Source organism: Hydractinia symbiolongicarpus, chromosome 9 (assembly GCF_029227915.1).
Source record: "Hydractinia symbiolongicarpus strain clone_291-10 chromosome 9, HSymV2.1, whole genome shotgun sequence".
NCBI lineage: Eukaryota > Metazoa > Cnidaria > Hydrozoa > Anthoathecata > Hydractiniidae > Hydractinia > Hydractinia symbiolongicarpus.
In genome coordinates, this window is record NC_079883.1 from 3,543,059 (window position 1) to 3,560,716 (window position 17,658).

General features: G+C 33.5%; 1 protein-coding gene across 1 annotated transcript in view; it reads left to right on the forward strand.

The window, feature by feature from the left end:
* Positions 1-17,658, forward strand: part of LOC130657719 (KICSTOR complex protein SZT2-like) — a 41,114-nt gene that overhangs the window by 14,005 nt on the left and 9,451 nt on the right. The window contains exons 21-44 of the mRNA XM_057460730.1: positions 65-179; positions 589-749; positions 1,412-1,636; positions 1,752-1,830; positions 2,088-2,339; positions 2,417-2,663; positions 3,443-3,778; positions 3,877-4,607; positions 4,861-5,119; positions 5,346-5,595; positions 6,671-7,503; positions 7,994-8,219; positions 8,626-8,719; positions 9,535-9,908; positions 12,175-12,349; positions 12,469-12,726; positions 13,233-13,491; positions 13,964-14,140; positions 14,403-14,922; positions 15,366-15,692; positions 16,191-16,373; positions 16,502-16,562; positions 17,024-17,162; positions 17,453-17,488. Of these exons, the coding sequence (XP_057316713.1) occupies positions 65-179; positions 589-749; positions 1,412-1,636; positions 1,752-1,830; positions 2,088-2,339; positions 2,417-2,663; positions 3,443-3,778; positions 3,877-4,607; positions 4,861-5,119; positions 5,346-5,595; positions 6,671-7,503; positions 7,994-8,219; positions 8,626-8,719; positions 9,535-9,908; positions 12,175-12,349; positions 12,469-12,726; positions 13,233-13,491; positions 13,964-14,140; positions 14,403-14,922; positions 15,366-15,692; positions 16,191-16,373; positions 16,502-16,562; positions 17,024-17,162; positions 17,453-17,488 (6,317 nt within the window). The remainder of the gene's footprint in view (positions 1-64; positions 180-588; positions 750-1,411; positions 1,637-1,751; positions 1,831-2,087; positions 2,340-2,416; positions 2,664-3,442; positions 3,779-3,876; positions 4,608-4,860; positions 5,120-5,345; positions 5,596-6,670; positions 7,504-7,993; positions 8,220-8,625; positions 8,720-9,534; positions 9,909-12,174; positions 12,350-12,468; positions 12,727-13,232; positions 13,492-13,963; positions 14,141-14,402; positions 14,923-15,365; positions 15,693-16,190; positions 16,374-16,501; positions 16,563-17,023; positions 17,163-17,452; positions 17,489-17,658) is intronic.

The window sequence follows — 17,658 nt, forward strand, 5'->3', positions numbered from 1 at the left end:
CTTCTTCTCCCAGCAGTTCAACAGCAGTTCACAACTGTATTTTTCATTACTCATATTTTTTTAGCTCACCAGAGGAAAGACCGTACACATTTTGTTTGCTGCGTTTAATTTTTAAAGGTCATTGTATTGGTTTGCGGTTAGCATTTTTAGGCGGTACACCGGGGAAAAAAAGAAGTCAGGTATAAAGTTTGTTCTGCAGGGCCATTAATGGTTCAGATTAAAAACTAAAAAAGAATAACCTCTGACATAATTTTTACCCTCTGTAATAATTTTCATTAAAACCCCAATAATTTTTTGGGCAAAAGTTTTCTCTGCCCAAATATTAATTGGTCCGAAATTATAAGTTATCCACAATTATATCTTGCTTAGACTCGTTTGTCACAGTAAATAATGTGGGAAACAAAAGATATTTTTTTTCTATTGGAATAAGTATTGTTATTTTTTTCTAAGCGAAATTTTATTAATCTCCTAAAAAACTGCTGTGATGCCAAATTTACCACCATTTTTTAGTCTAATTTTTTTGACTGCAACAAAAAATGTATCTGAAAAACTGAATTTAAAGATTTAGCACCCTCTATTTTTCTTTAGATAACTGAAGACTTCAAAATGCAACTGACAAAGTTAACTGCACCTATACATAAAGTTAATGTAAAAGATGATAGTGTGATGGAATCCTCTTCAAAGTACAATTCAAGCGAATCACTGTGTGTCATATTTTTGACGAAACTATTTGAGAGAATTCTAGTCAAGTATGTTTTTATAATTTGTAGTTCTGTAGTTAACAGTTATATAATTATTTCTTAACTTTTAAATATTCAAATACAGTTCAAAATTAATACTCCTGAAATTGTTTGCAAACGATCATCTGCGAGAATTATTATTATTCACAAACTTTATCATTTTTTTACTTGCGTAATTAATTTTGTACAAAAATAAGTCCCCTTAAAATTTAAAAACAGTGTTTAGTAGAAATATTAAATGTCGTGAGCAAAATTTCACGTTTTTGAAAACATTTTTCGCGGACAAGAATTGAAAAACAAAAATATAATTAGTTGAAAGCTTGTATGTCAAAATTTCAGTTTTGTTTTTGAATCTTTTTACTGAACTTCACATCTTGCAATTTGATAAAGACTAAAGACTTTAGCTACTTTATAACTTTGTAAAAAAAATAAAAATAGTTAAACTAATCTGTTTTATTAAACAGAAATAAGGTCATGATTTAATTTCATATGCCTAACCCACTAAACAATAAAGATCTTTTAGAACTGTAACATATCAACATATGGGGGAGTCGACTAGAAACATGGGGAAGGATTATCTACGAAAGTGGGAATTATTATCCGCATCTTACAATCTCTGATAAAAAAATGACTGAAAAAGTTAATTGGTATATTTAAATTTTGATATACAGATATGATTCAATTCCCGATGAAATCCGTTGTGGTGTATCTGAATTACAAGAGACAAAAATAGTAGATGAGAAGTTGAACCTGTCAACAAGAGCTTCACAACCAGCACCGCGTAGTGTTTTATCACAATATTTGTTTAATCAAAGATGGGTGTGGTTAATGGGACCGACAGAAAACGCTATGTTAGAAGAAAAAGACATAGCTCAGATGCTCGAAGCTATCATGAAGTAAGAAATAGTGTTATGACTTAACCCTTGAAATTTGTTATTCTTTATTTGAATTTTTTTTAACTTTTATTTTTTATGATTAAACCAGCAGTTATGAATTTATTTTTATTTACAGGCAAAGGTTGCATGAAGGTTTTCATTTTTGCAGCAGCAACAAGGGAATTATTAGTTTAGTGAAAGAAGTACAAGTTGTGGTAAGAAACCCAACAAGTAAACTTGTTTTCACATATTTCCATGTTATCGTCATTGTTTTCTTTACCTCCTATGAGTGTGACTGGATGTTTTCATCGAATAAAAAATATTCATTTCTTAGAATGGTTTAAATATTTACCAATTTGTTTATCTGCTTTGTATGACACTGCAAAGCTAAGACAAAATGACACATTTTAGCCACTTTTAAATTAGTAGAAACTTTACTTAACAAGTAACAATGTTTCGAATCAAATTGTAGGTTGATTCATCTGAAGACAACATGTCGAACTGTAGTGTTATTCAATATGTTATATTCCCTCCTCATAACCAACTCATACAGAAAATCACACCAAATGATGATTCAGTGGAAAGTGATCGCATTCAAGAAGTTGAGGGCAACTTGCAAATGGTTATCGAGGTCTGGGTTGAGCCCCAGGTTGGAACAATGGATGTTCAAAACTCTCCGCTAGATTACATTCATGGTGTTGAGTATAACAAAGTACCGGAAAAGGTGAGAAAGTTTTAGCAGCTTTTGAGATATATTTTAGAATTCCGTCTTTTGATTGGAAGGCAAATTTTGCTTTGTAGATGTTTGAGGTTGATGCACAAATTGTTACAGAAATAAGCAGTTATATATTGATACACAAATCATGCGTTGTCAAATCGATTATAAACGACTTTCCGGATGAAGATACAGTGTGGCCAACGATACCAACAAATATTTTTAACTCTTCTTCAATCATTGACATTCCATTTTTGTTCCAAATTTTACCACTGCTTTATAAATCAAGACTAGTTCTAAGCATGTACCCTTTAATGAAGAGCATACCTCAAGGTAGGTATTGTAACTATATTTCTTAGGTATTCTTTTTATATATATTTCTAATTTATTATAATTTTGGCTAAAAAACTTGTTGTACAACAGGGAATTTGGTTTGTATGTTGCAAGGGTTTTAATCTCTGTTATCTGAAGGAATGGAATCAAAATTTCTTTTCACAAACACAATTGTGAAGTCATCAAGTTTATCCACAGCCATGTAATCTTAAAGTCCATTTTTGTGACCATATAACGCTCTATAGTTTCAAAGATTTTTTATGAGGACATAACAAATGCTAAACCAGACCTATTAATAAGGGGAGAGCAATTGCTCTTGCTTACGCAAAGGCTCGCCCAATTCTAAGAAATTAGATGTTCCCCCATTTCCACAAAATTTTGTCTGGTTGAGCAATACCAATTCATCCACATGGAGATCTATGTTATCTTTCTTATTATTTACAGTAAAATAGATAAAAAAGATAACATAAAATAAATAAAAAAGACTTGTGTTAAACTATGCGTTGATAATCTTATTCTCTTTATTTAAATTACTCGCCCAGTTTAAATTATTGTACCCTTGGGGGTGCGATTTATAGCTCTAGTTTTATTTTCTTATTGATAGGCCTGCTAAACTGATTTATAAATTTTAGGTTTAAACAATTTAATTGTACTTTAATGAATAGTATTTCTAGAAACTTATTTTTATAATAATTTTAACTCACTTTTACATATAACAATAGGATAGCAGGTAGGTTGTATTAGTTTATGATTTAAAATTGCTTTTTTAAAATTTGTAGATAATTTGCCAGCTGACACAACCGATCAAAATGATGTGCTACTAATGTACCTGTCTGGTACTCTGGAGAGATTGAATGATCACAAGCTCATCCTTCGTCCCAATGAAAACAAACAAATTTGTGATTTTATTAAAGAGAGATGTGTGCAGAACAATATGAGGATATGGAATGGTGATACGAATGCACCTGTTTTTAGACAGCATATTGAGGATGTTGAAATCAACTTGCAATGTTATTTAAAATCATTTGGTTCACGTCTTATTATAATGTTTACGCCAGTGAGTGTAAAAGATTTGAGTTTACTTCTGGAACAACCCAAAGATGAAATGCTTACAGGTAGGAAGAAATATTTTACTGAACCTAATTTAAAAATTGTCTCTATGAAAATTCAGATTTTATCTTGGTATGTCATTCCCCATTCTTTTTTGTCTTAGATCGATCAGTATCAGTAAACAGTGATCTTCCATCAAACCCAACATTAGTTGGAAGGAGACACCTACCATTTTTTATTTTTGAATGTGAGTATCAGATGGTGAAAAAAATTCCACAAACATATGCATGCTATGATCAAGACATCTTGCAGGATTATACGCAAGCACTTAGTGAAAGTGCTCTCACACCTCGCCACATTAACCAAAAATTGCCTGAAGACAGATCAAGAGAAATAGCTATTTTTTGTCAGGCTTTATATGATCATTATTTCTGGGCACTTGTTAGTGGCGTGTACAGCTGTTTGTTAGGGGGTTATATACTAGACGCAGATGATGTGGAACTCTCTATTGAGTTAGTATGCGAGGAATCAATTCAAGAAATTGACATTACAAACTTTATTCAAACTATATGCAGTCATTATAGAACGAATACCTACAGCATGGATGTGTTTGTTTCAGAGGATGTTTTTGACTCAATCCATGTTCCGCTGAATAAAAGCTTGTCCCGCTTAAAGAAAAGAAGTTCAAGTGGCTCGTCATCAATATTAAGCAGCAAGACGTCACTTAAATCAAAGACTAAGGAGTGTGAAAACATTGCATTGCATGATGAAATCAAAGCTCTCTTTATGGAGATTTTAGAACAATACTTTCAACCTGTACCTAACGATCCCTATTTCATGTTTTTCTCCAATACACTGAATGAAAATGTTGAAGATGTTCATAGTGATGATCAGGTAGCCTTTTATTTACTGCCTCTTTGGGCGTTTAGTATTCGATAGGGGGTGTTGTTTCTTTCAAATAAAATTTGAGAGGAAATGAACCAAAAAATTTTTTTTAAAAGAGGATTGTGGAACAGAATTATGTTGTCTTTAAACAAGTCTATTATTTGATTCACTTAAATAAAGTTTTGTATATTTTTTATATAAGGATGTGTTTTTTGTAAATAAGTGGTATAAAAAACGCGAAATGGGGTATGTAAATTTTTAGGTCGAGGCTTCTAGTGCACGTAGTTCAATCAGCCATTCAACTGACCTTGAAGAGACAGAGAGTATATCAACACCTTGTACAGAAAGCGACAACCAAACAGATGAACTGGAAAGTCTGCCAGCAGATGCCCTGGAAGTTAGTGAAGTAAACGATGGCCAAAGACCTTTGTTTTTGCATTTAACCTGCTCTTGTCACTATAAGAGTCAAGTTGGCAATACCATTAGACCAATATCAGTTACCACTCTTCCAACATGCCTTGGTGAGTCAAAACTTGGTTTATATATTTTCATCCTCAGCCTTAAAAATATCGTGAACATGATTGGCTCAGAGGAATAAAATAAACATATTTTCATTAGAGTGCTTATTATTATATTCTTATTATTTTGAGTGCAATTCTCCCTATTGAAATTGCTAAATATTGAAAAACGTTTTGTTAAGAAAAGAGTATTTTTATGTTATTTTTAAATTTTATGTTATTTCTTTAGTTGACATACTAACCAAACTTGATGATTTTGGTCGAGACATTGATTGTTCTTCCAAAGCATTTTCAGTTACATTGGATTTGATCTGCCTTACTCAGCCAAGTGAGCCTGAAGAAGGCAGTGAATGGAAAACACCAAAAGAAATTGTGTTACAGAGACGAGATTCTTGTGATAGCTATTATTCTGCCCAATCACAAGACTCGGAAAGGCAAAGAAGACAGAGGTTATTATCACAACTTTCACAAGATGAAAGGTATATTTAGCTTCTTTTCACCAGTAATTGTATTCTGTCTCCAACATGGCTGCTGGGAGCACTTTGTACTAAACATATACAGAATACATGTGGACTTTGCCAATTGATGCACTAAAGTCTAAAGGGTCCTCTGAATAGTTGTACTGTATTTCCGGGTATATAACCTGCACATCATATAACCCGCAGCTTAGCTTTTTTAGGGAGTTATAAACTAGATGCTAGATACCCCACACCTTCGTATAATCCACATAAAATTTAAATCAATGTGTTTTACTAACCTGCACCTTTGCATAACCTGCATCATGTTAAGAAAAAATTCAGCGTGTTTTAAGTTACCCTAATCATTTTATAAACATGTGCGTGTGTTCTGTTTTTTCATGCTGGAGACAAGTGGGGGATGTTTAAACTTGTGAACCCCAAACACGAGAACCAAGTGTCTGAACTAGCGACTCTCTTATTCTTAACTTCCTTGTCTCCGATTAGATTAGAATTAAATTCAACACAAAAGAAAAATGATCTCCAGAATTGTGTTTCAGAGCGAGCTTGTAATATTAGCAATGGCAAGCAATAGAAAGTTAAAGAAAGCAATTTCACTGTGTAAAAAAAATTAATTCACGTAGTTGAAGTAAGATTACGTAGATATAGAATCGCGCATGCAGTTATATTAATGTACGCATTTTATCCCGTTGGTACTATTTTCTTCATTGAATGTATAAACTTTAAATTTCACTATAAATGACAGAAAATATAATAAAACTTATCACATAACCCACACCAGATTATAACCCGCACCAGATTATAACTCGCACCAGATTATAACCCGCACCAACGGTTGAAGTTGTAAAAATGAACTTATAACCTGCGTGTTATATACTAGAAAATACGGTAATAAAAACATGCACGATTATCTCCGTTTTTTTTCTAAAAATCTGAAATGTTATCATAAAGGATATTGTTATGTACAGGATGATATGTTGACCCACTACTTATGACTTATAATAGGTTAGATTATAACTTTCAACCTTTTCATTTTTAATACATTATTAACAGGAGTGAAATTATGTTTTGTGTTTAGTTATGCTCAACATGATTTAGCAGATACACTGGATATCTTGCCAGTACCACAGCGTTTAGCAATGGAAAAGACAATGACTGAAATTAATTGGTTATTGGAAGACGAAATAGCGTCTGCATTACGAACGCAAGGACCTGTCACTGAGAAAAACTTAGACAAAGTATCACAACATGTAAAAAGTTCAAAAGGCTTAGAAAACTGTATATTCGAGAGAAGATATTTTATGTTTGTAACAGGAATTGAAAAAGCTAGTGATCACTGTTTACCGCTGTTTATTTGTGAGCTTGAAAGCGCAAGGTTAGGCCGATATGAACTAAGTAGGGTTGGTAAATATTATTGTGTTGTATTAAATCCTAATCGTGATGATGAATCTGATACAGAAAGTGCTGTAATGGACGATGTTAAAGAAAGAGGGAAGACAAAAAGAAAAGGGCTTGGCCATAGAAGAAGTCAATCTGATTTTACAGCCAATCGTCAACACACGATTGATAGAATTGAGCTGAATGAAAGCATGGTCCAAGCATCAAGGAGTCACAGCTTACCATCAGTTTACTTGACTTCTGAGATGTTTAATATCGATATGAGTAGTCAGACCACAGATAATATACTTAATCAAACAACACATATGTGGCAGTCAGCATCGGATATTAATCCAGTAACATCATGCTCTATTGACAGAAAGTCATCTTCTAAAGGAGATTCTTCAGCATCTTTAAATCCTGAAGATGAAGGATTTTTTATACGCAGATGCATGAGCTACACTGAAAAGAATACTGATGAACAATTAAAAATAACTAGAAGAAGTTTTAGTCTTCCCAATTTACATCTGTCAGGTAACAAGTGCTTTATAATTTTTGATGTCTTTTAAACTTTTAAACCGATTATCAGGTTGTTATGCAAAAATAGCAACGGCATGCAAATAACCAAGGTTGCTGTTTTCCCATGTAGTGACTGGATAAACGGTTCATAAGCCATTAAGTATCTAGTAGCTGTTTAACCAGAATAACACTTGAAGTAATGAGTGATATAGCCAAAGTGGATCTTACTTTCAAGTCACAAGAAACATTCTTTGTCTTTTTGTAATATTATACTGAAGAATATGCAAAAAAATTATGCATGAAATAATAACGTGATATACTTTTATGCAAATGTCAATGATACATGCAATATCACCATGAATTTTTCCAGTGGCAAGAACTTACATTTTAGTATTATGAGATTAGGTTGGCTTATACCTAACCAGTGGCAATAACTCACTTTTCTGATAAATGTCAAAATATCTAAAAGTAAAAATATAATTGATCTCTTTGATTTAATTCATAGGTGATCATGATAAAAACATCAGTGGAGATGAAGAAGGGGAAAATAATGATTACGATTCTGTTGATTCGGACATGTTAGATATTGTATCTACAAAACAGAACACCAAAAACCAGTTAATAAGTGAAGCTCTGGATTTTGAGGAAGAAAGTAATTTACACCCACATCCAGATTTCTGGCTGTTTACTCACATTTCAGAGGAGTCTGTTGATGTGTATCTTCACCGTAGGTATGAACCTATTTATTCAGTGATGAAGAACATTCAAGCATTTTTATATATTTAATGGCCCCCAACACGTTTTTGGAAGGAAGGGGTGTAAGAAAAGAATTTAAATGAAAATTTTATGCCAGCATTTTTGTGAGATAGCATAATGGTTTCTCTGAGCCATTTTCATCTGTTTTTTGTTGGTTCTGGGACAAATAGTTAGCATGATTTTCCCCATGTGAGGGGTCCTGATAATGTCTTTAGTTCCTTTTCGTATAGTTATCAATAAGGATCCTGATAAGAAGGAGTGCTCTTAAGGTGCCTATTTACGCTATGGAAGCGTTTACCAATACAACTGCAGGGCTAGGCAATCATCTCAAGTATTAATACGTGTTCCTTTTTTTGTTGAATGACTTTTTTTATGCCTTAGACGTGCAGAAACATTAAGAAACATGGAACATCATAAAAGTATATATGATCGTTTGTTGGATGTAATGGATCAAATTTGTAAAATTGTAAACCAGGTACTGTTCCCATACCATTAACATAAGTCGTACCAAGTTTGTTAAACTGTCGGTATATTTCTTTATCAAAAATTGTATACCCTACTCCAGGATATTAACAAGTCACAACAGTCCTGAGAGAGTTCACCTATTGTCGACCTTGTCAGCCAATAATTTTAGATTATGTTTTCCAAAACAACTAAACTTTAAATATATGTCTATCTAATTTTTGCCTTTTTTATTTTTTTGGTTTATATTTTATGCTTTTTGCGAATCAGTTTAACTAAATTGCAATTCTTGTTATTCTAGGCCTTCTCATTAATTCCTTGTGATTTCTGAAAACTGATGTGTTGAAAAAACATTTTACAGTTTCAAACTAACTAAAAACTTACAGACTTGGTACTCCATGAAACACTTATTTAGGTGAAGGCCATCTGAAAGTTTGTTCATCAACATTTTATAGCCTTAAATGGAAATACGGAATTCATATTGACTATTAGTACCGAATTTCTTCCCTTTTTACTCTTGTAAAATTTGTATTAACTTTGATAAGTAATTTTTGACTTTTATTTGTTGACGACTGAATTGGGCCTCCACACTGAAAAACACGGAAAATCAATATTTTTTCAATGAAAGAGTATTTGATATAAACAAAATATGGTGACATTACTGGCAAAATTGTACATGTGTAGCTTGACAATGAACAAACGAAATATCAATGACCAATTTATTATAGCATAACCTAAGCTGTCTTATGTTCACATGTTACAGTCAATGTTTGTGATTAATTTTATTTACCAATGTCATTTTAGTAATCTGGTAATCAATTTTTTTAGCGTATCCTGCTTGAAAATCTGTACAACACAAATCAGTGTCATAATTTGTTGATCGCTGATGACGAAGAAAGGCTATGGGACACAAGTGAAAATGCTGGAAGTGAAATTGTTTTTGTAAAAGGACGAGAAAACACAAACACGCCGTTTGGCTCAGTCGTCCATGGTGAATATAAATTTCAACCTGGTTATTTTGAATGTGAGCTGGTTTGGCAAAAAAACATTCCTATTCACAGCCGCTTGACTACAACCACAACAATAGGTGGTGCATCAAGAGGTTTACTTGCAGTCAAGAGTGTTTTAATTCAGTTCCAGGTCGCCAATCGTCAAAACCTTTTCGTCATTCGAGAGAATACGAATAATGTATTTTATTTCAGGTATTTTTTTCACATTTAACGTTCTTGGTAACCCGTCCAATTATTTTAAAACTTCTAAAAAAACTTTACACAGTCAATTTACCACCTTATGGGGAATATGTTTTATAGATTCTTCTGTATATACCTATGCTGCCGTAACTCACTTTCCTATTTGTTTATTTGGAATGTGCAAAATAATTTTGTGAAATATCTCTCCCAATCTCACAAAAAGCTACATGGCTATAAAAACTTTCTGCAATGATTATTTTTAAATTCAGTTGCAGAAAGTCACCCAATCTTAGCTCAAAGCTTTCTAAACAGTTGCCAGTGAATTTTACCTTCCTCAATGTACAACTGTAGCAACAGACTTATGGTGAATACACAATCCATTCTGTAGAATCTAATTTTTGGATTTGTTGAAAGAAACATCAACCAATCAGTTTTCTCAAATTGTAACAAAAATTTGCAACCAGTTACACTCCTTGAAATAAAATTAGAATTCAACAAGTTTGTCGAATTCGAAAAATCGTATTTAACAAAATAGATTGTGTATCTCCCAATTACTTTCGAACGCAAAGTTTGACTTTGACAAAAATAAATTGGATTGTGTATTTCCTACTTAAAAGGGTGCTCTACTAAATGTGTGGCAAATGTTCAGGGATGGGGTGGCAGTTTGTAACTATATGCTAGTACAATCAGAGGCTTACATATTTTTAGTGAATACAGAGCAAGCATGCTAAATCTAATAAAGGAAAATTGTAGTTCCAAAGAGCTGAATCTGTGGAGTCATCATCATCATTCATCATTCTCGGCTTAGCGTCTGTTTTCCATGCTAGCATGGGTTGGACGGGGTATATTAATGATCCTCTTCCTATCTGATCTAGACTGTGTTAGATCTAAACTCAACTTCCTCTGTATCAAGTCTGTCCTTATAACCTCCTGCCAAGTCTTTCTCAGTCTGCCTCTGGGCTTTGCTTCAGGAACTATCAAGTCTCTACACTTTCCTACCCAATTACCCCCTCCATTCTTTCCAAATGCCCCAGCCAATTCAATCTTCTTATCTGGATAACATTTTTAATTCTACGGATACTTGGCCGGTTTCTTAGCTCATCTGAAATTTTTCTGTCTCAATTGACAAGACTCTGCTGGTCAACAAAGGAAGTAACTCTGAACTTTTTCCAAGTTGAACCTATCCTGGAAGTAACACTTCTTCCAACCCCCTTCACTGCCGAACATATCACCTAAGTAACAGAAGTTCTCAACTATCTCTAACGAGCCACTGTTGTACATCAATAAAGCTGGAACTAATTCTTTCTTTATAATCTCACCTTTGCAACGCTCACATACAAACTGAATGTCAGCTCTTAACCTTCCACCAATACTACTGCACTTCTTATGTACCCAATGCTTGCAAGTCTGACAAAAAATTGAGTTACTACCAACCCCATTCCTGCAAACTCCACAAGGCCACTTTCCAACTACAAGGTCACACTTGGCTGCAATGCTACTAATCATGACCTTAGACTTGGCTGTGTTCACCCATAGCCCTTTCTCTTCTAGTCTGTGGAGTAAAATTTTTTTTTACTGCTGTCATTACTATATTCCTGCATTCTAATTTTGATTTTTGGGTATTGTCAGAAAAGGCACACTATAGCATACGCACACCCTCATAAAAAGTAAATTAATCGAGGGGTGCTATTGGTAAAACATACAAATTTCCGAATTTTATGAGAAGTTGCCCTAGTGAAAGCACTAAACATTTAAAATGTGATTTTTGTACAAACTAGCCAAAATCTTCATAGAAAAGCCTGGACTGTGTTAGATCTAGACTCAAATTTTTATGTAGCAAATCTGTCCTTTATTATTTAATACCTCCTATGTGTTACTCGGTATACCTCTTGGTTTTGAGAACTTTCTTACTCTGATCATGGTGCAAATATATCTTGAAAGGACTTAGATTACCAACATTTTACTATTGTAGGTCTTAACCGAGTTTTGTTTTTAAACAAGATATATTTTAAAAAATATTTGAGAAAGCTGGCAGAGGGGAAGGATTAATATTTAATCTATAAGACTGAAATTTGCTAATAAAATTATCAAACAAGGATAGTTTCAAAAAAATTATACTTTCAGAATTACTATCGGATTAGGTATTCATTAATATTATTTGTTGCACAAAACTCGGATATCTCAAAATACTATTCTGGTTAAATTTAGAGTTTTAAGTGCCAAAAGTTGTTTTATTCTCTGGGACACTGTTGTTAAAAATGCATTCCTTTTTTAACAGAGTTAATGAGGGCAGCCACAATCGTCAAAGCTCGGCAGTATCTCCATTCCCTGATGATGAGCATTTGTTTACTCCAGTGCGTGAGGATTTAAACCATCAATCCCGTGCATCGTCACTTTCTTCGCTGATTATGAAGCAAGAAGAACACCAAGCTTTTAATCGTTTTGACCTCGAGGTAATGTGTACTTGATATTTTTCAAAATGTAGAATGTATAAAGGTTTATCATTTTGCATCACCTGTTAATGACAGCATAACTCTGCTGTTTTCATTATGTCTGATTTATTTTCTTTTAGCGTCAGGAATCATACCAATCAGGACAGTATATGTCAAAAAACGAAGACCGTATATCTGCATCCGAAGTTTCATTGCATAATCAAGGCATGCAGGACTATGTGAATCTGTCCTTTTATGGTATTAGAGACCCTGGTTCTGAAATTAAAACAGAATTAATGCAGATTGTGATAAAAAAACTTGATGTGACAACATTAGACTTGATAAATCAATCACTTGCTCGCAACCCTAAATGTAAATTGATGCCGCAAGATGTTGAGGTATGCAACTGTTTTTAATATTTATGAGTGATATCTGTTTTGATGGGTTTTTTTTTTTTTTCTTTTTTTAAGTACACAATTGTTATTCCCATGCTTAGGATGCAACAAGGATAAGTAGGAAATGTCTATAAAACTTCAACTTGATACAGCCACAAGAAGATCAGCTATACGATCAACATAAGGACAGTTTCAGATTTCTTCTCTCTGGTCTGTTACTTTATGTCTCATTTTTATTAAACAAACAGTGTAGGACGTTATATATTAAATGTATGGTTTTAAAAATTTTATTATAAAAAACAATTAAATACTGTGTCACTTTGAGGTATGAATCATCAGCTGGCATATATATCGCCATGCTTAATCCACTTTTTTTCAACCAGTCTGTGTAGCCAAAACAAAATATGTTGAACAAGTGTGTGCACTGTGAGGGGTAGTGTTGTCCAATCTAGGTTTTGGTTGTTACCAAGGCTATATTAGGTAAAACATTGATGGTCTGCTGTTTATAGTTTATTCAACCAATTGGACATCAGCCAGCTCGTATCATTCGCTTGTGTGTTACAAACTATGCTGTTCGATATTTACATGCAGCTATGTTTTACCTTCATCAACAACTTCTTGAAAAATACAACACTCCAAGATATACAGTAGCTGAAGCAGATTTTCATTTCAAGGATTTCTCAGCTTCAAAACCATCATCACTTACTGCAGAACCTATTTGTTCTAATGATCTTTATCTTTATAACAGAAGAGAGACTACTGGCAATGGTAAATATGAACTTTCTACTCGACCCTGCAGGGGGAGAGTTTCTTTCTTCTAATAGCAATATATATATACTAGTCAGTGGCCAGTGAATAATCTACGGGTTTGCCCATCCTTTATATACCGCATTTCATGTGTCTTGCTACTTGAGGTACCATTTTGCGCAGAGACGGACAGAATAAAGCTATTATTATGGAGATATAACTATCAATGCAAGCCAGGCAACAGTTAATGATTTCAACACTATTGCATAATTCTTTTCCTGTAAAGTAGATTCTGCTTTTACAATCATTTCAGTTACAACTTCAGTATTCAGAAGTTTAGATGTGTTTTCTGATGTGGTGGTGGTGGTTTAACGTAGATACTATTATTATTCTCCCCCTGCTATCTTATTTACTGCGTTTAGGTGATTCCACCTATGTTCATTGTTTATGCTGTACTTCTTCAGAGACTCATTGAAATAAATTGTGATTTAAGGAATTGGTATTGTTTACGTCACTCTTGTTGATCAAAGCAACAACAAAGTGTTAGCTCAGCCTTACTATCCAACTATTAATTACGAATCTTCCACAACAGAAGAATTTAACGCCATCTTTAATCAGATTTCGGAATTAAAAAAGTTTGAAGATTTAAATGAAGATGATAGTGGCATGTGTAAGTCTTGATTTTTTGTTTTATTTGAATTGTTGGTCAGCTTTTTATTTACATTGTCATCTGCATACATATAATTATATTTTGTATATTCTATACAATTTTACCTCTCGTATTGCAATTATGGTCGTGGTCTCACTGTTTTTTTTGTGTGTTAACATCTAACTTCACAGTTATGTGTTGTTGTGTGGCCAATGCTTAAGTACAGTTAAAATAAATGGTTTGCTGTATCTTTTGGTACACGGTATACAAATCTATTTTATAGGTCGCAATATTTTGATTCAGTTTAAAATATGGGAACGTGGCAATATTGAGATGGATAACTTTGAAAAAGATCTTCTAAACTGTGTAAAGCATGCCCTATGTGACGTGTTCTTGGAATATCATTTGTTTTGTACACCATTGTGTCATATTCCAAAACCACTACAATCGTCAGTTCATTCATCACGACGAGAATCTATCGTACGTAGATCATCATTTACTCACTTGCGACAAAGTGTACACTCCTCTGGATCAAGTGCAGCTACCACACCTAAATTGATTAAACCACATGCAAATCTGAAAAAGTTTTTCTCTGAGCCCACAACGCCAAACGATATGCGCTCAGAATCTCCAGGCATAAAAGTAAAAGACGATTTAAGCCTGGTTGCGGAAAGTCCAAAGAGTTTGCCAAGAGAGTATAACACTTCTGTGGAGATTAGCCCAGAAGAAATTGAAAAAAGAAGATACAGTTTGATGGAGCAGAGAAGACAAAGTCCTGTTGTCGCAAAGAAAAAAACGTCGAGGTATAAGCTTAATTGGTTTATACGAAAATTTAGAAGTGATGTCTTATTTTTAACATAGAAAGAAAAAATTGTTTATCACTATCTTAACCAGATAAAACTTGTTACACAGCAATACTCTTTGGTCATTTTTTACTTTCTGTTAAGTTGTCTCTGACAATGTTTTACAAAGCTTAGTATGTGAAATTATAAATTTAAGGAATCTCTATAATTTTGTCAGAGAAATCAGGACATTATCAGGAAATTTTTATTGCTTTGGCTGAAGACCCTGCAATAGGATAATTTTATGCATCATTTGGAAAAAAGTACTGGATTTGCGTGCTTGCTGTAACAGCCTTACCATAAAATACAAAATGCAACACCAATGAAATCTGAAGTTAATTTTAAGTTGTCATTAAAAGTAACGACAATATTTGCTTCTATCTTTACCTCTTTCTTTCTTTTAGAGAGGATAGTCCACTTATGAGAAAGCGATCTGCCAGTAGTCTTACGCCAAGCAATCACTCAGATGAAGCACAATCAGAATTAAATAAACAACAGAAGACCATCTCAATGAGTGAATTAAACCAGCTCAAACTTCCTGTTACCTCTTATGTGATGCTAACTGATGCTGAAGTTCACGAATCCTTTAAAGCAGTCACAGCAGAAACTGATTCAGAGAAAAAACTTTCAACGACTTGGCAAGAGATTGAAATTCAACGAAGGTTAGAGCTTGATAATCGAAAGGAAAGAAGAAAACACGAACATGGTATAAAAGGCGAACTACATGCGAAGTAAGTACCTATGCTATCATCTATTCGATTTCAAGTCTTTCACAGTAATCTAACCTTATTTTCTGTGAAGGTTTCTTCCCCGTAAAACATGTCTAGGCTGCTCAACTGCGAAAGTATATTCAAACCAAATCATAAAGTTGAGAAAGAAACGCGGAGAAATTACAACTTTAGTCAAAATATAGTCTAATAATTTAGTTTCAAATTTCGATTTTTATTGTTAAAATCAAAACATTCGAATGCACGAAATTTCCAAAAGTCTTCAAAATCAAAAATTGATTTCAAAAATTTCGTTGTGATTTTGATATTGCAAAAGCTTCTTCCTTAAAGTATTCAGGTTTGAACCCTTTTTTGGCCAACTTTAATAAAGTAAAGTTACCTTTTGATACAGTTCTTGTTTTATACTTTTTCTATCCTTTTACATCTTGAAGTCTGTAAACATGTTACCAGTGTAAACCATTTAGGTGGGTATATTACTCATGTCTTTGTTTTATTTTTCAGTTACCACGAATGTGCCCCAACGATATTTGACAACTTGATAAAAGAAGGTGGCCAGAGCATGCACAAACAAGTAGGCTACCTCACACAACAATATCCGCTCGAGCTTGTCATGAAAGAATTTGTAAAAGAAATGAATGATAAATCTGGCGACATTGTGCCAAAGGTTTACAAATATGTTAACAGGTAGATATTTTAAACAACTATTATTTGCTTCAGAAATAGCGTTGTAACAAGAGTGTTGTTTTGTAGGAAATTTGATTAAACTCCCTTTCAGGATTTACTGTATATATATACATGTTTTTTCTACTTAGATGCGTGGATGGTACCAATGTACCTGCATATCCTAGGTTTCAGGAGAGATCAGCTGTGAAGGTAATTGTCGCGCGACCTTTGGTTTGTTCGACAGAGTAGTTCATTTAGGTTGTGTGAAAAAATACGTAGAAGAATGCTTTACAACCTGGTTATTAAATTATATTGAGATCTTTGTGGTCGTGGGCATCCTGAAAAGGGATCATGTTGATGTCAGCTAATATTAGGACTGTAAGGTTGTTGATGCAACCGACTAATCTAATATCAGGGTCGTAAATCTGCTGTAAGAATTGAAAAGGCTAAAATGCATGTATTTGTTATGGAAAGAGTATACACATTGTCTGATGGGGTAGTGTTCACAACTCTATTCCTTTGCTATTATTGTTTGAGACTGTATTTTATGAATAGGGAAATAAGCCTCTTGGACTTTCCTACAAATTAATAGTAACATTGGGCATTATTAGTATCCAAAAGCAAAGCCTTATTTCTGATATTCTCTAATGTTATTCTTTTCTTTTTTGAAGCCTGAACAATCTGGTGAATCATCAATGGACTCACTCACTAAGACACATCCATCGTTAATACCAAAACAAGTAAATAAGTTTGTTGTGGTTGGCCACAATTCTCACAAATGGTTGCTCAGTATGGGTACAAACGAAGCAGGTAGGTGGTGCATCTTTAATGGGGATATGTTGTTAAACTTTTTATTTCGTGTAACAACTGAAAATTTAACTTTGCTCTCAAAGTTTTTATAAGGAATTGACTTTGTCATAAAATATAGTGATGGGGCATGGAGGTCTTGTAATTAGACCAAATGAAACTCAAAGTTTGTGTAACTTTACTTTAGCTGCTATGGTGTTCGTTTGAATTAGAGATCTTAAGTTTTGATAAAAAAAACTCTTTTTAATGAAAGAAGACTTTCAGACTGATTTTAATGCAAATTTTTTTTGCAGAGCTATCTGATGGTGAAGAGGGAAAGTCAATGCTGGGTAATGCTTGTTGAAACTTAATGTTGACTTTACAGTGTATTTTTTGTAGAAGCAGAGCTATATTAGATCTGAAAAGGCTTGTTGCGTATCAGTGTTGATAGTGCAACGACAACCATAGTCTTATTTTGTCACCGTTAGTAAATCGATTTGTTTGATTTACTAAATTTTTC